Source organism: Notolabrus celidotus, chromosome 6, assembly GCF_009762535.1.
Source record: "Notolabrus celidotus isolate fNotCel1 chromosome 6, fNotCel1.pri, whole genome shotgun sequence".
NCBI classification, from domain to species: domain Eukaryota; kingdom Metazoa; phylum Chordata; class Actinopteri; order Labriformes; family Labridae; genus Notolabrus; species Notolabrus celidotus.
In genome coordinates this window covers 18,529,418-18,551,682 of record NC_048277.1, presented here as the reverse complement: position 1 = coordinate 18,551,682, position 22,265 = coordinate 18,529,418, and the positions used below count along the sequence as shown (strand labels likewise).

Here is a 22,265-nt window from a genome sequence, read left to right as displayed (position 1 = left end):
CGCACATTGTCATTTTCCCTGGAGCTCTTCAGTTTAGTGCTTTTTAGGAACCACAAGCAATCAAGAGAGTGAAGTGGTTTTAGATAAAAATCCTTAAAATTTCTCTACATATTGTTACAAAATATGTAAACAGGCAATTTTTAAGAATAAGTGTAATAATGACCTTTCTCTGCTACTTATAATATATACTGTATCTCATTGTTTGTGGAACACCACAGGATTATTTTTAACACAAAGCTCTAACAAGTAGATGTTAGACAGGTCAATTTACTGGGTTCAAACTAAAGGAAAAACAGGACCAGATAATTCCCTGGAGCAGCTGCCAATCCATTTCTTAAAATGAAACCTATTTATATTATGGACAGATAAAATATAAAAGTATACATATTATCAATAAGCCATCATAGCCATGCTTTGTCATTATATTTTTTTAAATTTGTAAATTAATAGTAAGATGTTTCAAAATATTCTAAAGATCTTTGAAGAAGCTAAAGTGGCATTGACCTCATCCTCCCCCAGGCTTGATGCCACATCCACAGATCAGGCCGTGCTAAGAAGATTTCTGTTTGTACTCTCACAGAGTAAAGCTTGTCGCTGCTTTGCTGCAGAATTTGTGGGTCGAACGTGTCCAAAATATCTGCTGAACCTTCTCACAGGAGAGCATCAGCATTGTGGTTTTCTTTCAGGCTGGTTCGATGTCGATTTCATCAGAAATTGAAATTAACCATATTGTAATCAAACCAGGCATATACTGTACTTGTGTAAGAATGCTAGTCAGTTTCTTTGTGATAAAAATAATCAGCTGTTGAAGTTAAACTGGACACAAACAGCATGATCAGGTAATGTCACTGGTTAATGTTTACCTCATTTGATCTGTATCTCCTCTGTTTTTCCACAGCTTTCTCTCCACATGTTCGTCTTTCTCTGAGGGCCTAATTGGTGAGAACCAGACTAATCTTCTAGTTGTCTTCCTCTGCCCTAATCCTGTGTCGAGTGAGGGGTCATTTCCGTTGGCCTTCTGTCCCTGAATCTTTCATTGTGATTGGCCATATGGCGTAAGAGACCAAGGGAGAAAGATTTAAGAAGAGCAGAATGTTTAAAGTGAATGAAGACATCCTGCTGGTAAGGAAGGGGATGATGTTATCTGCTGGGAGAGACATAATGCCCTCTCAATACGTCAACAAGGGTCATATAAGTACACATCTCTGCTCACAGAGTGTACTTTATCTTGAAGCTCAACCCTTTCTCTCTGTGTCACAACACAAAGGACACACGCATATCTTTAGGTGTCTGAGTGTAATCTTTCTCTTAGCTTCCTCTGTGCTTTGATTGATGCAGCGCATAAAAGGCCTGACTAATCCCAGTGCTAAATCATATTCTTAAAAACAACACAGAGCTAGGTCTTCTAACACTTATTCAGTGTGTATACTGTTTGGTGATGCACACAGGTTTGTTTTTAGTTAGACCTGGCTAAAAAAAATGCCAAACCTTGACTTTGTCATAGGGCTTCTTGCTTGATCTTCAATCTATCATCTTTGTTACATTTAAATAAGTTTTGACTAAAACAGAGCACTGTAAAGCAAATCAATTCCTGTGCACTAAGTAGTAGCATATTTGTGACAGCTAATGTTGACCAAAGAGAAGATGTTGTGAGCAACAGAAAAGCTATACAGAAAGAAAATATGACCATTAGTAATTACAAATGTTATATGATGAAATTCTCCTTTGAGATTACAAAAAGCTATTGTAAATTATATTTATAACACTGTATGGTATGTAGATCACCCGTAATTAAGTATTGTGTACTTTAGTCTGAAGAGCCAACAGGTATCACTCGTTGAGTAGCTCATTAACAAACTATAGTCCCTTGCCTAAGCCAAAGGATGCTTTTCCAACAACTCTTTGTAACATGATTACTTCATTTATGGTTTACCTCACAACTGTAAAACAGGAGACATTGTTTGAAGACAGAAAGTCCAGACTATGCAGCCTGAATAACAAAAAAACATTTCCTTTAAAAATAATCTGCCTGTGTTTTATTTTAGGATTTACAAAACACTAGAGGAAAAAGGATGTAAATGACTCTCTGCTTTTTCCCTGCAGGGTTTGATTGGAAATGGCTCTTAGAGGAAACCAAAATCATTCTTTGAAACTGAATGCAAATCTGTTGTTTACTGTGATTGCTTCTGTCTCTGAAATATTGGTCTAACAAGATGTCAGTCGGACACCTCACACAATAAATCATATGTGAATTTTGAATAATACAGAGATGACGACTTCAACATTGGACAGAAACAAACAGATTATATGGATTGTAAAAAGGGATACTAATCAGTGTTCTTAGTGTCATTGATCAAACCTCGTTTTTACACTGGGTTGTTTTGAGGCTTATAGTACAGTTGTTTTAGGGACATTTGTTAAATAATGTTTTTCCTTGCTTTGTGTTTTTTTCATGTAATCTGTTGTTATACGAGCCAGAGATAAGAGTGGGGTTTAGCATTAGCTCTTCCTGAAATTACATATGTGTAAATCTGTCCAGGAATGGGATGTTTGTGTTTACTCTCAGAGGATGAGGATGGGTCAGTCTGGCATTAAGCTGCAGACTATTATGTAAGGAATCATCTTATGGGGTTGATTGCAACTCTTGTCAAAATATCTTTGGATTTTGGTATATCTGAAAGAAAATACTGGAATCAGTAAATGATGCAGACTCTAAGGCTTTTATCACTTTTTGCGGTATAACCTGTGTTTGTCTCCTGTGTGTAGTGAGGCCTCACTCGCAGACTCAATCTACAGCTGTCTTATCAAACTCTGAGGCAAGAGTGAAGGCAATGTGAGGACAATATAACACACACACAAATCAATGCTATGTCAGAAGTCAGTGGAGCGCAGTAATTTGTTCCACATTGTTAAAGTTGGGACTTGCAGGCTACTTCCTCATCAACAGTAACAGGCCAAATCCACAGGGATTTCCCGCCAATCACAGGCTAGTGGTAGAATCTTAATGAGTTTTCCTGGGAAGCTGATAAAAGTGCTTTCTTTTTTCCTTTGTAAATTTGTCAATCTGTTGTGTTGCACTGCACCAAGAAGATCAAGCAACACTGGCAAGCATTCAAAGCAAGTCAATACATAGATACTAACTGTGGGAAAATTTGTTCGACCCTTACCTTAGAAGCTCTTTGTTTTTTTATATGAAGTTAGTTTAAACAACAAACAAGCACATTCCCTCATTTAACCCCCGTAGGCAGCACATGCACTCTATGTGTTTTTGCAGAATTAGAGGAGGACTAAAGTGATGAAAGTTAATTTCCCCCAGCGGCAACACCTGACTTACTCTACCATAGACTGTGCCAAATTAAAGATGTTAATTTCATCCTTAAGCAGGCGCTAATAAGAGCAATCAACTGCCTGGTTGAGACTCCAATCAAAATGCTAATTACAATCCCTTTAAAATGGAGAGTTTAGGCTTCATTATCCTCCTTGAATTCTGCTTTCTCTTCCTCCTTTTTTTGTATGTTGGGCATTACATTTTTCATAAAGTTGTTTACACCACAAACAAAAGTCTGAGTACCTCTACGTTACAGTTGAATAATATCAGGGTTCCCACGCGTCCTGGAAAACCTGGAAAACAGTTGACCAGTTTTCCAGTACTGGAAAACACCTGGAAAATGGGAGAACCTGACTCTATTAACAAAACACATCCCCATTCATTGAAAGTTGAGTTCACGCTGTGCTGGAAAAGACAGCAACACTGCGCAACTTTTTTCACATCTTTTCTCCTTCACTTCATAATCATGCATTCACAGAAAACGGGGGTATATTGTTTATGTTTTACATTTGGCTCAATTACCGTACTCTAGCTCAGTTGTTCTCAAGTGGGGTCCTGGGACCCCTGGGGGTCCGCGAACATAGCGTGGGGGTCTGTGAAATAATTTGAATACATTTCTAGTAAATTATAAAATTGTGCTGTGTCATTACAAAACAGCATATACACCATTGTTATGATACCATTTGGTGGCTCGAAGGGATATGTGAGTCTTGTTACTGTTAATTTTCTGAAAGCGTTTAAGATCAATTACTTGAAAAGTATAAATGCTGTCATGTTGAGTCCACAAGGGATGAAATGACCCTCTGTTTTAAAGTACACAAGTGGTATTTACTTGATTCAAATTGAAGTGTTATCTGTTTATCACTATGGTACAGGTCTGAAGTATTTACATTGATACGTTTTACAATACAAATAGTTCCAAGGGCAACTAAGAGTGCAAATGGTAAGCATGTGCTTTAGTGATGGGAAGTTGGGCTCTTTTCAGAGAGCCGGCTCTTTCGACTCCCGAACGGCTCTTAATTTAGGATCTTTTGTAGCCGTATGTTTTACCTTAACTTTGCAAAAACTAATGGTTTGTGTTGAAAACCCTTTTACGTACAGTGTTTTTATGAGAAGCCTTATAATTGCCCAATTGTGTGCATTTATTCTGTTACAAAATCATTCTCACCCTGATCCTAGAGTTATGATTAGGGTTAGGGTTAGGATTAGGGTTAGGGTGAGGATTAGGGTTAGGATAAGGGTTAGGGTTATGATTAGGTTTAGGGTTAGGATTAGGATTAGGGTTAGGATTAGGGTTAGGATTAGGGTTAGGATTAGGGTTAGGGTTAGGGTTAGGATTAGGGTTAGGGTTAGGGTTAGGGTTAGGGTTAGGATTAGGATTTGGGTTAGGGTTAGGATTAGGGTTAGGATTAGGATTAGGGTTAGGGTTATGATTAGGGTTAGGGTTAGGGTTAGGATTAGGGTTAGGATTAGGGTTAGGGTTGTGATTAGGGTTAGGGTTTTGATTAGGGTTAGGGTTAGGGGTGTGCTTAGGGTTAGGGTTGTAATTATGATTATGATTATGATTATGATTAGGATTAGGGTTAGGGTGAGAATTAGGTTTAGGGTTATGATAAGGGTTATGGTTAGGGTTAGGATTACGGTTAGGGTTAGGGTTAGGATCAGGGTTAGGGTTAGGATTAGGATTAAGGTTAGGGTTAGGGTTAGTGTTGTGATTAGGGATAGGGTTAGGGTTGCGATTAGGGTTAGGGTTGTGATTATGATTAGGATCAGGGTTAGGGTTAGGGTGAGGATTAGGGTTAGGATTAGGGTTAGGGTTAGGATTAGGGTTAGAGTTAGGGTTAGGATTAGGGTTAGGGTTAGGGTTAGGGTTAGGATTAGGGTTAGGGTTAGGGTTAGGGTTAGGATTAGGGTTAGGATTAGGGATAGGGTTAGGATTAGGGTTAGGGTTAGGGTTAGGGGTTAGGGTTAGGGTTAGGGTTAGGGTTAGGGTTAGGATTAGGGTTAGGGTTAGGATTAGGGTTAGGGTTAGGGTTAGGATTAGGGTAAGGATTAGGGATAGAGATAGGGTTAGGATTAGGGTTAGGGTTAGGGTTAGGGTTAGGATTAGGGTTAGGATTAAGGTTAGGGTTAGGATTGGGGTTAGGGTTAGGGTTAGGGTTAGGATTAGGGTTAGGATTAGGGTTAGGTTTAGGATTAGGATTAGGGTTAGGATTAAGGTTAGGGTTAGGATTGGGGTTAGGGTTAGGGTTAGGGTTAGGGTTAGGATTAGGGTTAGGTTTAGAAACAGAACTAAACTTAAGCATACAGAACCAGAACCAGACTAATGCAAAGAGAACCAGATTCAAACTCAACCAGAACCGAACCAGAAACGAACCAGAAACGAACCAGAAACGAACCAGAAACGAACCAGAACCGGACCAGACCTTAACCAGAACCGAACGAGAGCCCTACCAGAACTTAACCAGAACCGAACCAGAACCGAACCAGAACCGAATCAGAACCGAACCAGAACTGAACCAGAACCGAACCAGAACCGAACCAGACCCGAACCAGAACCGTACCAGAACTGAACCAGAACCGGAACCGAACCAGAACTGAACCGAACAGAACCAGAACCGTCCCAGAACTGAACCAGAACCGAACCAGAACCGAATCAGAACCGTACCAGAACTGAACCAGAACCGAACCTGAACTTAACCGAACCAGAACCATACCAGAAACGAACCAGAAACGAACCAGAAACGAACCAGAATCGTACCAGAATCAGACCAGACCTTAACCAGAACTGAACGAAAGCCCTACCAGACCTTAACCAGAACCGAACCAGAACCGAATCAGAACCGAACCGAACCAGAACTGAACCAGAACCGAACCAGAACCGAACCAGACCCGAACCAGAACCGTACCAGATCTGAACCAGAACCGGAACCGAACCAGAACAGAACCGAACAGAACCAGAACCGTACCAGAACTGAACTAGAACCGAACCTGAACCGAACCGAACCAGAACCATACCAGAATCTTACCAGAACCGAACCAGAACCGAACCAGACTTGAACCAGAATCGAACCAGAACAGAACCGAACCAGAACCATACCAGAACAGAACCAGAACCGAACCAGAACCAAACTCAAGCAAACAGAACCAGAATCAACTCAGGTAAACAGAAACAGAACCAACTCAAGCAAACATAACCAGAACCAAACTCGAGCAAACGGAACCAGAACCAAACTCAAGCAAACATTATTAATGTCCTCAGGTTGGCATTGAGAAAAATCAGATGCCTCAGCTTGGATGGGCTGATCCGATTTCTCCTCCCAGTGAGTATTTGCCCTGCCTTCAAGAAGACTCTCTCTGAAGGAACAGATGAAGCCAGGATACACAGCCTCCCCTCCACCACCTGTATCCTATATCCTCACATGTGATTGGCCGCATGGCCGCCATGCTGACCAATCAAAACAAAGTTCTGCTGTGAGCAGAGCTGGGGCTGAGCACTGTGAGAGCTAAGCAGCGACAGGAAAAAACTGCGAGCTGGCTCTCTCTGGATGTGAGCCGGCTCTTCTGATTCACTATAAAGCATCGGCTCTCAGAGCCGCAGCTTTTGATCATGACACATCACTAATGTGCTTAATCTGTGTTACAATTATGAGGGGGCCATGGACAATTTTCTCACCTGTAAGGGGTCCCTGGCTCCAAAAACTTTGAGAACCAAACTTTGTTTTATTCCCAAAAGAGTAAAAAAAAAAAGTCACTCAGAAATGTTGAAGGCCCTATGAGGTGGAAAAGTAATTTCACAACATGGTCATTCATGAGCTGTCCCACAGTTTTTGATTAAGAAAACATGTTTTGCCAGAATCAATTCAAGCGATAGAAAACTTCCTTCTACATGGTGCTGAGAACTGCTATAAGGAGCATTTTAAGGTGAAAAAACTCAAGACTTCAGAGGCACCCCTGTATTATAAAACCTTCTCCAACACCACAGTATAGCTCACAGAGGATTCAAAGGAAATCTGTTCGTTTTTACAGGTAACATAAACTCAAAGCTCTTTCTTCAGAGCTACACATTCTGAGGTTTTGTGTTTTTTGTTCTTTGATCTGCCTCACTGTGAGCCCCCCTAAAACCTCTGATTTCTAGGTCTAGGACTGAAGAGGCAGGCAAGACACCAGCTTGGTTGTCATGGCAACAGCACAGTTAAAGATGCTGACATCTTTGATGTGTAGCAAATCAAGGTGTGTGACAGTTTGTCATGTGTGTATGAATGATTGACTGACACTTATAGATGTCCGTGGCTTCTGGTCATCTATGACAGCGTTGTTGAGGCTTGTCGAAAACTTGCACTTTCTTTGCTTCATGTCAAAATGTCAAACAGCTAAGAATGAGGCGCAGCAGTCATTCAGAACCAAACACCCCAGATAATAAATGATTCATGTATCTCCAAGACGGCACTTTCACTTTTTTGATCTTTCTCAAGGAAAAAGTGTCATTTTCAAGCACAGGCCCAGATGATGCAACTTTATACATTTATTTTGTGAGAGAGTGTCTTCATATTCTCCCAAATTATTTTACCTAAGGGTTGTTTCTGCTGAGGAAAGATTGCCCCCTCCTTCCTGAATAATGATGGCCTTGGAGACTGGGAAGATATGCCCTTGGGCTTTTTGATAGGATGTGTTGCTTAGGGTTTTGGTGCTTCTTATTAGTGAAGTTTGGTGGCTGCTGTTCCTTTGCAGATCAACATTTGTTTTGCAAATTTGTGGAACAAAAAAAAAGATGCAGGAACTGATGCAAGGTTTTACAATGGGATATTATTATCAGATATACAAGTGAAAAAAAAAAAAACAGACAGGTTAGTTGACTCTGTCAAAATAAACTGCACTGCCTGGGATGTGAGGAAGGTACCTATCCCACCAGTTTTACTGCTCATGTTCTCAGATGTAAGACGGCGGAGGAATGTTTGGGTTTCATGACTGACATTTCTGCTCCTGTACACATTGTCTTCACTATGTTTTCAGTACTTTTAATTCCTTTACTATTTGTTATAGCATATTGACTTCTGTACATATTTACATATCAACTTTTTCCTTTCGTACAACAGGTACATTAATGTTTGATAGGGGAGAACACTGTCTGAGTTACAGTGATGGCAAATGTAGAGTCTGCACACTCCAACTAATTTCACCACGCATGATTTTACCAACATAGGAGTTGGTTGTTACATGTGACAACCAACCCCAAAGAGAATGTGACGACCAACCCCAAATGGATTTTTTTGCTAGCATCAAGGCTAACAACCATCTAACAACTACTTAGCTAGCTAATAAAAATCTAAACTATAGCTTTCCCCTCACACTTTGTAAGGGTAACACTTGTTTTGTTATAAACCCATCGTTTAAAAGCCTTGAAGAAAAATACTGAGGAGCTGAATATTTACAATTTGACACGAAAAACACGAAAAGTCCTCTCACCTCAAGTTCAGCTGTCTTACTCCAGAGAAGACTATGTAGGTGAGCTCTGATCCTAATTCTCGAAATGTCCATACCCCAATTTGAGACACAGCGCCCCCTGGTGGCGAGAAATAACGAGTGTGCCAACCAAGGGAGCCGGATGCGACCCTGGTGGTGAGGCTTTCAGCAGTGTGTCTGACCCCGGGTGGCTGGCTGCAGTATAGGTAAAAAAATCCGTCTCCCCTATTCATTTGAATGGGGGAGCAGTCAAACTTTAAAATTAATACACGTCGTACAAATGTTTCTCACATCCGTATGCTGTGGTGATATGTAGTTAGTATTTGACTGTTTTGTGTTCAAGGCCTCTTTTTCCTGAAAAGTTTCTTTTTTTGTTAGTTATTAGAGTTTAAAAAACAGGGTTTTACTTCCGGGTTTCCTTTGATTCACAGCTGCCACACCATTAAAGTCTATGGTGCCAACCAACCTGTGTGACAACCAACCCCGTTCTCCCCTACTTTGTGAACACAGTTTGCTCTAATATGTACTTTCCCTTTCAGCTCCAGTGAGACATTTTTGAATTGTGTTAATTTGTTGGACAAAGTAGTAGCCCATATCTCCTTGCTCATTTTGTCCAGTACATGCCTCCGTTGTGGTTTCTAACAAAAAAATATCATCCTGCCATCTTTTAACAATCATATCACTTATCATTAATCTTTGCTGTGGAAAAAATGTTGAAAAACAGAATGGCTGTTTCTTAAGGGGCTGTTAATCAGCTTGTTTTACATCTACCCCGCAGCAGCAGTTTCAGTCTTTAAAGATAATTCTCTCCAGACAGTCAGTCTTTATACTGATGGTTTGCTTTCATAGCTCATAAAGTGGCATCAGTATGAAATACTGTTTGTTTCAAAACCAGCTGAAAACTCCTCATAGGAGCTTTAATGCTAAACTGTGTTCATTTTGAAATAATAACTTCAGTCCTCCACCTTCAAGTCAAAAACTGGATTTATAAGAAATAAGACAAATCATCTCACTGGCTAGGGTGTTTGAGAAATACTAGTCCCCCCTGTCTGGCCTTACCTTTAGCTTCATTTAACACTTTTTTGTTTAAGTAAGCCATATTCAGTTATTTACCATCCTTTAAGAAAAGCAACAATAGGATATTCAAACATACTTTGTTAGTATGTTTACTTCCAAAGAGAATATATCGAAAATAAATTATTTAAGGTCAGATTAAAATGGTTCCTGGTTAGTTTATGTGCAAAGGCCCACCCTCCTTGTTATTATTAAAGACATAAGAGAACATCTTCATCCCACTGACTCTAGGCTTCTTGTGGTTTAGACTTTCGGCGGTCAGTGTCCTTCCAGAAAAATAAGAGACAACAACAGGATGGTGCCTTGCTCTGTGCTCTGCATAGAAATGTATGTGTTGACTGATTTATACCCAGTGAGGGTAGTTTTGGCACGCATGCCCCGTGTGGTGTGTGTGTGTGTGTGTGTGTGCGCCCTCCAGACACTTGCCCTGTATCAGCTAATTAAATTATTAGAAATGTACATTCCTACATGAATTATGAATGCAGGATACCAAACTAGCTTTGAGAGGATTTTCATATCAATAGCACTAATGTACGGTGTTGCACATGCGCAGTAGATTGACCCTCCTTCTCGCGCCAACTGAACCCAATCTTAAAAGCGCGAGCATCTGCAGACAGATGATCGGTTTATTTGAGGGAGGACGGATCAGTCTCATATTGAGACTCAGTCTTTTCATGTAATGATAGGGGCTCGATGGTGAATCAGAAGTTTATCAGCTCTTATTTTGCTATAGAAGCTTCTCTCATGTTAGCCGATGGGAAAAGGATGAAAAGGTGAAAGTTGGATTTTTTAAATCTAACATGCGCTAATCCGGACTAATGATTTAAACAGACAGAGTGATGTGAGGGAAACAGAAGTTTGTAAATCAAACCTCAGGAAGAGATTTCAGCTGAGAGGATGCATATTGGTAAGTGTGATAATCCTTATTTGAATCGAGCTGAATTGGTCCGTGTTTCTGTCTGTGTATTAGTCAGAGATGTTAGTGAGGGAGTTTCTAATCTGTCATAATCTCTTTTCGAGATGTCGTTTTCTTGGCAGAATCCTCGTGCCACATTTGTGTTTATCACAAAATTTCAAGTTTTGCTTTAAAAAATGCGTAACTTACTCATTACTACCACAGTGAAGCTTCATGGAAATATGCAGACTCTTTTTTTTTACCACAGCTGTTTATATGAGGTCATTAGAAACACCGAAACTAATCTCTGCTGTGAAAAATTTGTGCAAGGGTCATGCTGCTGAAGGGACAGCTCCTCACTTGTACATTTTGCGCCCCCTTTTTTTTATTTTCCTTTTTTTTTAACTGGTACTCTCATACAGCAAAAAAATCCAAATCAAAATTATTCAAAAGGGGGGAAATCCTTTTCCTTGCTTGCATCAGCATGTGGTGGCTTAGTTTCCGGACAGGAGGATTTATGCTGCTGATGCTGCCTCAGGTCTTCCTCCACACACACTGAATATGATCTCTTTGAAAGAGGTTCAGAGAAATAGACTCATTACACGAACAAAGACGTATGGATTTTCCCATGAAGCTTCGTGTCAATCAGTTTGAGGTTTTTACTCAAATGAATTGGCCATTATTTCCTTTAAAAGGAATGTGAAATTTATTTTTATAGGCCCTGCTCTAGAGGCATATTTTTAAAATTTCAAGATGACTTTTTCAAAAATTCAATTTAACTTTGTGCCTCAGTGGTAGAAATCATTTACAGAATTATCTGAACCAGTTACTATCAAATGAAAGTCAACTGATCAATCATCAAAACCAACTGATGCTACCTTCTGTGCCAGGTGACAGATATATTTTTATTGTGCTTTGATTTTTTTGCTTGCTAGTTCTTTCTTCCATCCACATGCAAGAAACTCACTGAATAGATGTCGGCAGTGTGCATGACAACTGCTGTCTTGTGTTTTTGCAGTTTGTTTGCAGACATTTAGAGCAGCATGCCACTTTGGTGAAAACTCAAAGCAAAATTTGAGTGGCCTGGTATCCTTTGGCTAACATGGTCTATTTAGGTCATATTTATTTTATATAATAGACACAAATGTGGCATAAGGTATCACTTCACGAAACAGAGACATTTTCATGTACTTTTAGACAGTTTTTCAGTTCTAAATTTGTCCACATTCTGACTAAACCTCAGCAAACAAAAAAGGAAAGGAGGATGTATTTACAGGAGGAAGAGTAAAGTAAGCAGATGGTGAACTCAGTATGTCCTCTGCAGTCTTCCCCCTGTCACCTCTAGCCTGTCATATACATTCAAAGATGCAGAGGAATGATTGAGACACCAAACAAACACATAAATCCTGCTAAGCTCCCTCTCTTTCCCTTATTCTTTGATTGTGAGCTTCCTCACATACTGTCTGCTTTTTTTTTTTCCAGTCTGGATTTTTCTCCTGTGCATCGAGGAGGGATTATCCATGGCACAAAAGACCAGAGGTTAGATGGATATGTTCACTAAACTACTTATACATTTTCAAATTTTATTGAAGATCAGACACGTTTGCACAGTAAGTTATAATAAAACCTCAGGTGTGGATTTTCTGGTGTCATGACGAGCATAAATGTTTTTTTTCTTTCTGTAAATATCACGTCTCTCTCGTCATAAAAACAGATGGGGCATCTAAAGTAGTTAAACCCTCTCAGCGGCCACAAAACTCACGTAACTGTGGAAACTGGGTGCGTGACACAGAGGGAGGCTCCTTCAGCTCCCCAAACTACCCCAACACGTACCCTCCAAACAAGGAGTGCCTGTACGTACTGGAAGGTAACCAACATGCATCTGTGCCTATTCATTTCTCTGCAGCAGAACTAGCTGAGTTCTCTAGTGTTTATCAAGACAATGATTTTGTCACTGGGTATCACATGATTCTCGTGTTAGCCTTGATGAAAATGGTTGTGAATCCAGCTGCTGCTGTTCAGAGGATTGCAGTAATAAATCAATGGACTGATCTAAAGGTTGTCACATGCCAACTAGGGAAATGTCTTTGGGTCTTAGTTTATTGGCAAAAAAATAACTAGTTTGAAGGACTCTGGAACATTGTGATTGAAAATGTTCTCACGGTTTTGAAAGCCTTAAGGATTGATCAGTTAAATGTGAAAACAATCAACAGATTCATACATAATAAATATAAAGTCACTGAGCTACTTGATGTTGCCTTTTTCCCTCGACTAAGACTTTGACATCGCTTATCATAAATAAGTCACCCTTGATCTTAGGATTAGAATTCTAAATACACAGAAAAATAAATGCTTTTTAAATGTTTCCAAATACATATTAGTGTTTGTAACAAAGCCAAAACAAAATCTAGATATAGCAGTTGTTCAGTGTGTCAGTTTTTCTATTACTGTTTGGTGCTTGTACTGCCCTTTCTACAAGCACAGACTCAAAAGTCCCTTAGTACATAGACATGGTTTGACTTTTCTTAGTCTTTACTGAAGTTTCTTCTATTTTTTTTGTAAAAACTGCAACATTAGAAAAAGATGTATCAATAAACACAATTAAAAGGTATGATATACAATAAAACATACTCAATTACTTAATCATAAAGCAAAAATGAGCTGTACAAAATACAACAAAATTGCCTACATTAGCTACAAGCTACTTTGAGAAAGAAAGTTTGCTAAAGCTGTTACTGTTAGCTAGCGGAGCACATATTCAACCAACACAAGGAGTTTTAAAAACATGAATATCCCAATATAAGTGTTTATAATTATGTAATTACAGACAGATGGTCTTGAAGGCTGAAGTATATCAGATAAACATCAAGGAGCCCCATGAATCCTGGGCTGACTTTAATCTATGCTTCTCGGCAGCCTGTGATTGACTGAGGGAGTACTTAACAATGGCCAGTAGATGGCAGCAAACATCATAAATATATGCAAAGAATGAAATAATTCAACTTTTTACCTTTAACTTATTGAAATCACTTTTTAACCTTTTTAATATAAAACTTTTTCAAATAACTGACTTTATGGACAGCACAGAGTTTAATTGGAAAACAGTTTGAGCGTCAGTGCGATTAAAAAACATTAATTTAACTCAGAACAATTTGATCACACATTTGTATATTCCCTGGTCGCATTATATTCCTGTTTTCCTCAGCCCTGCCCCGTCAGAGAATCGAGCTGCTTTTCCACGGGTCTTTCTACATCGAGGCGTCATTTGAGTGTCGTTTTGACCACATTGAGGTGCGGGACGGGCCCTTCAGCTTCTCCCCACTCATCAATCGCTTCTGTGGCTCAGCCAGTCCTGGACTTGTCCTCTCCAGTGGACGCTTCATGTGGATTCGTTTCTTCAGTGATGAGGAGCTGGAGGGGGTTGGCTTTCAGGTCCAGTACAGCTTTACTCCAGGTGATGAGAGCACAGAGGGATAGCTTATTGACCCTTGGATGGCAATGCTGTGACTGCACCATCCTATTACTTATTTAATGAACACCTAGTCTGCTTAAATAATTTTTTACCCAATCATCTCAGTTGTTTCAATATCTCACTCTCTGTTTCTATGATTTTCCCCAAAGACCCTGAATTTCATTTGCATGTGGGAGGACTCCTAAACCCAATCCCAGGTAGATCAACCACACTGCTCCGCACACTCAAATAAGTTCAGCTGTACAATAATATCTGATTCAAAGTCACCTCTAATCCCCTCTCTTCCCTCTTTCTTTTATTCATCTCCCCCTTTGTTCTTACCCTCTGTTGCTGTCTGTGGGTCAGACTGTCAGTTTGAGCTGTCTGGGGCTGACGGCGTGATCCGTTCCAGTCAGGTGGAGGAGGAATACAAAGTGAAGCCAGAGCAGGCAGTGGACTGCATCTGGACCATACGAGCCCCCCAAAACCACAAGGTATGCTAAGGATAATATTTTGCCAGTTATCTCATGCACAAACAAAATTAACAGAATTCAAAAGAGTAGAGGGGATGTGATTCATTAGAAAAAACATGACAAACAGTGCAGTGGTTTAAATGATGAGTCTCAGCCTGCAGGGTGTTTTGCATCCTGCACAGCTCTCCATCCCTGCAACATTTTTTGTGATGTGTTTCTTCCATTTTTAGCAATGCATTTGGATTTCAGCTCAAAATGACCCTATTTATTCTCTTTAAGTCTTTATTCATGACCCTGATCATTTTCTTGTCAGCACAGAATCCACATTACATTACTGTAAGCAGGTATACGCTCATAAGGGACAAGTTCTTTGACAGTAAAGCCAAATAAAAGATCAACTAAATTTACAGACATTCCCTTTCAATTGCTTTTCACAGATCTACCTTCGCTTCCTGGAATACCAGCTGGAAAACTCAAACGAATGTAAGAAGAACTTTGTGGCTGTTTACGATGGCAGTAATGCCATTGAGGACCTGAAGGTATTATTTTATGATTTGTTCGAAATACAGATGTAAAGTTAAGTCAATTGATCTTATGTAGTGTATTCATAGCACAACATTGTATCACATTATCCTCTCAGCTGTGAATTGATATCTCCTACTGCTACGCAGCAGGATTATCTTTCTATGCCTGATACACATTTGTCTTTTTATTACAATATTTTTCTTTTACATTTTAAGCGACTGTTCTGCAGATCTTGACATCAATGAGACTACACATCTGAGCACAATAAGAGAAAATGATGTGTGGTTTCTTGCAGGCCAAGTTCTGTAGTACAGTAGCTAATGACATCATGCTGGACACTGGTTTGGGAGTGGTGAGGATGTGGGCTGATGAGTCGAGCCGTCTCAGCCGGTTCCGGATGCTGTTTACTTCTTTTGCAGACCGTGAGTTTTGTCTTGAGATTATTGTTACCCTTTTGTCATTTTACAAATTTACCAATGTCCTTTTCTGTCGAGCTTTTACATCTATGACAATTACAGATTGAAAAATAAATGGAACTGACTTAGCAGCACCCTCCTGTGGCTTGTTTTCGATACTACAGCTTTTGAAGTGTAAATTTGTCTTAGCAACTGTTTTAAGAAAATACATTCAATTATCCATTATACTGAAAAATGTCAGGCTCCATTTTTACTCTTGGAAAACAGTGAATGAGTACATCCATAAATCTTTATGAACTTAAAATGGTATATTTGATGTGTTGCCTCAGCAAAGAATGACTAAAAAACAGATGAATTCCTCCTCACTGTTTGTGGCTCTGTTACACAGTGGTGTGTCTGTGTTTGTGTTTCAGCACCGTGTCAGGGTAGCTCATTCTTCTGCCACAGTAACATGTGCATCAACACTTCTCTGGTGTGCAACGGCATCCAGAACTGTGTCTTTCCCTGGGATGAAAGCAACTGCAAAGGTACTCCAGTTGTGCCAAAGCACTTGGTTATTCTTCTCAGTGCTGAGCTGTATCACTTTGAGTTGTGTTGTGTGACGTAAGCTGATGCCATCATGTCCTCCTCTGTCACATTGAGCCTCCTTGAAAATCTGTGGCAATAAATCTACTAGATGCTTGCGACAAGATATTCTGCCCCCTTGTCTTTTAGGCTAAAATAAAGACATCAAGTGTTATGTCATTATTCACCCGTATTCCAGAAAGCAGTGCATCCTCATTTAATGTCAGGCAAAACAGAATATTTCTTTAAATTTCTCTTGGCAGGAAAACAATGATGTCATCTTCTTTAAAGCTTTTCCAGCTAAAAGACCTTCAAGGCCTTCTGTCTGTTGAGTAGCTCTTAGCACCTTAATTTATTTGGATGACTGTTAATCATGGATTTGGCTATGAGCAAAGGGTTGGATTTTTTTCAGAAAAAAAATAAGAAACAGACTGTCCTGACCTGGAAACAAGTAAATCACTGATATAATGTCTATGCCTCTTAATGTCCTTCCACTTAATCTGTCCCTTTCACTCTCTTCATATCCATTATCCAGAGAAAAAGAGCAAAGGTGTATTTCACCAGATCACAAAAACTCACGGGACAGTAATCTGTGTGTCTACGGGAGTGGTGCTGCTGCTCCTCATCATCTCCATACTGGTTCAAGTCAAACAGCCACGAAAAAAGGTAATTAAGACAATTAATTTATTTAAAATGTTGTAGTATCCAGTGTTTATTCCACTTGGATAAAATATCCTCACAATGTGTCCTTCATTGCTATCTAAAGGTGCTGATACGAAAGAATAACCTGTTCCCCCGGGGCGACTTGCAGGAGACATTCGACCCTCCACATTATGAACTCTTTACTCTCAGGGACAAGGTGACTTTGATTACTTCTCTAACAGCTGTGCATGTGACATGCTTCTTAAATAGCAAAAATAACAACATTACCTTTTGTAGGAGATGTCTGGTGACCTTGGAGAGCTATCAGAGGAACTCCAGTCCCTGCAGGCGCTCAGGAGATCCTCATCAGGCTCACGATGCATTCACGAGCACCACTGTGGCTCTCAGGCTTCAGTCAACTCAGTCAAAGCCAGTCAGGCTCCACATGGTGTGGGGAGGGGATCCTTGGAGTTTCCCCCTTTCAGAGGGGATTTCCAGAGCTCCTTACCGCCATTAAGGGACTTGCACAGCAGCCTGCGAAAGAAAAGCTGGCCTAGTATGAAACCAGGTAGAACGCAGGGCCACCATGGTGTGGGGGAGAGAGCACTGGGGCGGCAGGACAGAGTGATGGAAGAGGATGAAGAGGATGAGGAAGATGGAAGGTATGCTGTGTATGTCCGCAGATCAGGAGGACGAAGAGGGAACTATGAAATGGCCCAGCAGAGATCCTTGTCCATGGACTTCTGAATCGAAAATACAAGGTGGATATACTGCAGCAAGGACTTTTAAAGGATTGCCACACTTTGGGGCGTAAACCAAAACCTAAACAGAACTTTTAAACTACTTTATGGTGACAATAATTATAAAAATGTGATCTTGTCTTGTTCACTTGCTCTCTTTGTGGAGAGTTTGGATACACTGGGTATGTTATCCAGGAGTTTTTAAATATTCACAAAACAAAACACTGCTCAGAAACTGAAACAACCTTGGGCATGAGTTAAAGTGTTTGTGATCTGTGTCAAAGTTAAGACAGATGATACTGCTGCGTATTGTTCTTGTTTTCCATGTGTTTTGTTAAATATATTTAATTGTAAAGCAAAGAGATTCTGATCTTGTCTTCAAACGGTTTATAAAAGATATAAGAGAAAGAGTAATGACAATTGAGCAAACAATGAGAAAATCACATCTCAGTTTTGTTAAATCTGTTATTACCTGTGTCAAAGATTAAACATATCTCCGCTATTGGTTTAGGATTATTCTCTTCTTGTGTTTTTTTTTTTGTTTTTTTTTTTAACTTAGTTTTTATTCATTTTTCTTATCAACAGTACAACGTGAAAATTTTCTTTTTTTTTTCTTTTTCCAGCTGTATAGTTACATTCACACATTATGACAGAATCAGATGACACAAATACAATAAAGCAAAATGTCCACTCCAGAGAATATACATAGAAACAATATTACACACAGACAAAGAAGTATAAGAATAAATGTTTGTAAAAGTAAAGGAGAAATGAAAATCATAATTAAATATTGTAATCATGAAGAAATAAATTCTAATCCACTCAGATATATCACGTGTCAAAGTGCAGGTGCAAAGTCAAACCCAGGAAAAAAATACTGCATGATCTTGGTCTGCGTCTAAATTAAACATCACTCTCTATTGCATTAGTAGAGCTCTTCTTGTGTTTGATGTAAATTCAGCTCTAGCATGAGATATATAACCATTAACAGCTAGGCAGTCACACCTACTCCTTCACGTGACAGAGTTGTTTGATGATCACGAAAACACGTTTCTCACGGGTTGCTTATTGGATTTCTCTCAAAGATTATATTGGTGTATAATCCAATTATACAACTTCCAAAATGCAGAAATCTTTCCATAAACATACCTGTCATTGTGAAACTCTGGACTCTCCATTTTCCTTTTTTTGCTGTGAACTTAAAATAAATCATGTTATCAGATGTTGAGTTGTATAGCAGAGAACCCAACAGACTACTAGCAAACTTTCCCCTAACATTCCCACTGAGCAGGCAGAGTGTCGGTTATGCGAAACTTTGTAATGTTACACAAGTGGCTGAAAAACACTGCCTGAAAAAAAGCGTTAAGGACTGCTGTTCCTCAACTGGCCAGTTGAGGCTGTCTCCAAAAGTGAGTCAATTCCTGGTAAAACAATGATTACATCCTGGTGCAAACAACAAACAAAAAAGCTGTTATGGATCATTTTATTGCAGGTTACCTGCTGTGTCCCATTCATGCCTAGAAAGATGCAGAAATGGGGGCGTAGTGGCAGATGGAAGCCTCTAGCTGCCAGTAAGCTGCATCATTCATGCTTCATCCAAATACATAATTATAGTAATTTGAAGTTAATGCTAGAAATGTAGTGTTTAGGAAACACTCATCTTTCACAGCTCCTGAGGGCACAGTGACTAAAAATACACCATATGCCCTGTAGGTGGTACAATTCACAATCCTATGTTCACAACCTGTCAGTACAGAAAGTAGACCACCGAACAAGTGACACAAGTTTGTTGTTTTCTAAAAGATGATTCACACAGGTATACTGACTGAAATTCCCCTCATAAAGTAGAAATGATGGTGTTGTATAGTTCTGACCTCAAAAAGCACCACCTGTTTGCCAATGACACACCTTTCTTCATAAAACACTTGAAGACTCATTATATTATCCTTATGTGGCTGTATAACTAATACATCTAACTACTGTGTAAGCATGCCTTGACTTGTCCAAGCAGAAAAACAAATAGGCATTGGATTAAAGGGTGCTGATGAGTTAGACGGGTATTAAAAAATGCATTAAGTTGATCAGAAATCGCACAAAGTGTTACTACTGGCATAATGGTTATTTTATGAGAAATTTGTTTTATTCTCCTCAAAATATGATAATGTTGAAGACATATAGGTCAATGTTATGTGAGAACGACAAGAGTTTTCAATCCATATCTGTCCACAGTTTAAATGCCAAAATTTACAACTCATTTAAACATGTCACAAGTCATACTACCAAAAAAGCAGCATTTGCAGCATTAAGCAAGTTACAGTGACGAGTAAAAAGGCAGTACTCATGTTGAACAGCCATCTACCTCGACCCTGTTGGAATGGGAAAGGGGATAGAGGAAGATGCAGAAAGAGAGAAATCGACAGAGACAGACAACGACTAGAAAGATTTATGGTTTGCAACTTTAATGGGACAAGAAGATTTAATGTTTGTGCCAAACAGACACATAGAGGAGATAGAGGGGAAAACCAGTAGATTTGGACAGAAGTGGATTAGTTTTTCTGCATTATTTTGAGACAGGTTGTGTCTGAATTTTGCTATATTGTTAAGATGAAAAAAGGCTCTCCTTGGAATTTTTGGATATAAAAGTTTAAAGACAAATCTTGATCAAATAGGACTACCAGATTGCTAACAGTGGTGCTGGATGCCAAACTGATGCCATCTAAGGCAATGTGTCATTAGAAAGAGTCTCTTTAAGGTTTCTGGGGCCAAGAACAATAACCTATGTTTTGTCTGAGTTGAGCAGCAAAATCATTTTAGTCATCCAGGTCTTTATGTCTTTTAGGTTTACTTCTAGTTTAGTTAGCTGATTGGTTTCGTACAATTGAGTGTCATCCGTATAGCAGTACAAATATATGGAGTGTTTCCTCATGATACTATCTACTGTAGATGAAAGGAGAAAATAATTAATCTGAGCACTGAACCTTGTGGAACTCCAAGACTGACCTTAGTGTGCACAGAGGACTTTTCATTACCACCCACAATCTGAGATCAATCTGACAACAAATGATTTAAACCAAACTAAAGCGGTTCCTGTAATGCCAATTAACCGTTTTAGCCTCTGTAACAGAATGTGATGATCAATCGTATCGAATGTAGCACCAATATCTATCAAACAAGTACAGAGGGAAGACAACTGCCTGAAGCCATCAGTAGATCATTGATTACTTTGAGCAGAGCAGTCTTAGTGCTATGGTGGACTCTAAATCCTGACTGAAAATCCTCAAATAAACTGTTGCTATGAATAAAGGTTTGATATTGGTCATTAGTTATCTAAGGTGCCTGAATGAAGAGTAGGCTTTTTGAGGAGAGGTTTACTAAGAGCTACTGAATATGAACAGCACATAGCCTGTCAATAGAGACATACTGATCATATTAAGTAAAGATGTTCTAACTAAAGGAAGGACTTCCTTCAGCAGCTTAGTTGGGAGAAGGTATTGACTGCGGGGAGAAATATCTTTAAAAAGTTACTAATTTAATTATTTTACCTGTTACAGTTAATGAGCTTGCCATCAGCATGGTGTTTCATCTGACATTTATCAAAGTAATGGGATTTTGAGGACAGTCTGCATCATGTCCATTCAAAATGCCCATCTTTTGCAACTCCCAAAAGCACAACAAATAAACAATGCAATTTTCCAGCTGAGAGTACAGCAAAACCCCACAACTTACACGTGTCAACTGTGTTTCACACCGGTAAGCAGGTTGGAATTTCTTTGTATAAAGTACTGTGTTGTGCAATCCAATTACATAACCATCAAAACTTCATTCTACTACCACACCTGCTCAGATAACCTCAGACCCATAGGATGTTAAGAAAGGCGGACATGTATTTTGAAAGGGACAGTCCACAGTTTCAGCAAATCTTCACTGTCCATCTATGTCTCATACAGAAAATTAAACAGATAGGTAAAACTTGTAATGTGCACACAAAAACATGTGAGTATGCATGAAAATAGAGGAAATTGGTTGGTTTCTAAGGCGCTTGGTATTTGCCAAGTATGACTACTGATTCAGTGGCACTGTGGAAGATGGTTATTCGTTTTATTACACTACCCATATACTGGCATGATATGTGGGGCATATCAGATACTATCAGAACGATTACCAACAGTAACAAATAATCATAATATACGTACAGTCAGTAATATAATATATGGTGAGACAAAAACCTTTATTATAACTGTATTATTATGTTTCTCTGTTCTTTCTTCAACTGAATTCATATCTACATAACAGTACAGAGGTATATTTTGTATAAACTTATTATAAACTTATACTTATATATTTTTTGACAAACATATCTAAAACTCTGTCTCATGAAAGGTTGTTTGATGATACAAGTTCTGTGTTGAATATAAATAGATACACTATACAGTATAAGTGTTTTATGGCATGCATCAGTACCATGCACATGCCTGCATTGCCCATAGAAAAGGGACTGTGAAACATTCAGTTTACTTTACAGGTTAGCAAAGGAATGAGTTACTCAGGTGAGCACTTACATAAGCACCAACAGGGACATGTGCCTACATGACACAGCGGTTACTGCAAAATATGCAACCCAGACAAGTTTCCCACCATTCCTCTCCTGAACTACGTTGTACTAAAGGACTGTTACATAACAAGTCATAATAAAA

The 22,265-nt window shown here is 39.2% G+C and overlaps 1 protein-coding gene across 3 annotated transcripts; it reads left to right on the top strand.

Annotated features, from left to right (window-relative positions):
• The first annotated feature begins 996 nt into the window (after positions 1-996).
• On the top strand, positions 997-18,084 carry neto2b (neuropilin (NRP) and tolloid (TLL)-like 2b). Of its 3 annotated transcripts, none has more exons than XM_034686139.1 (12): positions 997-1,122; positions 12,243-12,299; positions 12,475-12,627; positions 13,966-14,214; positions 14,382-14,429; positions 14,578-14,705; positions 15,122-15,223; positions 15,505-15,631; positions 16,039-16,152; positions 16,725-16,855; positions 16,956-17,048; positions 17,129-18,084. In XM_034686139.1, the coding sequence occupies exons 2-12, from the start codon at positions 12,281-12,283 to the stop codon at positions 17,576-17,578; spliced, it is 1,614 nt and encodes a 537-aa protein (XP_034542030.1). In that variant the 5' UTR covers positions 997-1,122; positions 12,243-12,280; the 3' UTR covers positions 17,579-18,084. The 3 variants fall into 3 exon arrangements, with proteins under 3 accessions (XP_034542030.1, XP_034542029.1, XP_034542028.1); XM_034686138.1 differs by lacking the exon at positions 997-1,122 and adding an exon at positions 10,443-10,772; XM_034686137.1 differs by lacking the exon at positions 997-1,122 and adding an exon at positions 11,617-11,650.
• The last annotated feature ends 4,181 nt before the right edge of the window (positions 18,085-22,265 follow it).

Excerpts from the sequence above, each read along its gene's own strand:
- neto2b (XM_034686137.1), top strand. Across the intron at positions 12,300-12,474 it reads CATGGCACAAAAGACCAGAG|ATGGGGCATCTAAAGTAGTT; the intron begins GTTAGATGGATA and ends TCATAAAAACAG. Across the intron at positions 14,706-15,121 it reads GAGCCCCCCAAAACCACAAG|ATCTACCTTCGCTTCCTGGA; the intron begins GTATGCTAAGGA and ends TGCTTTTCACAG.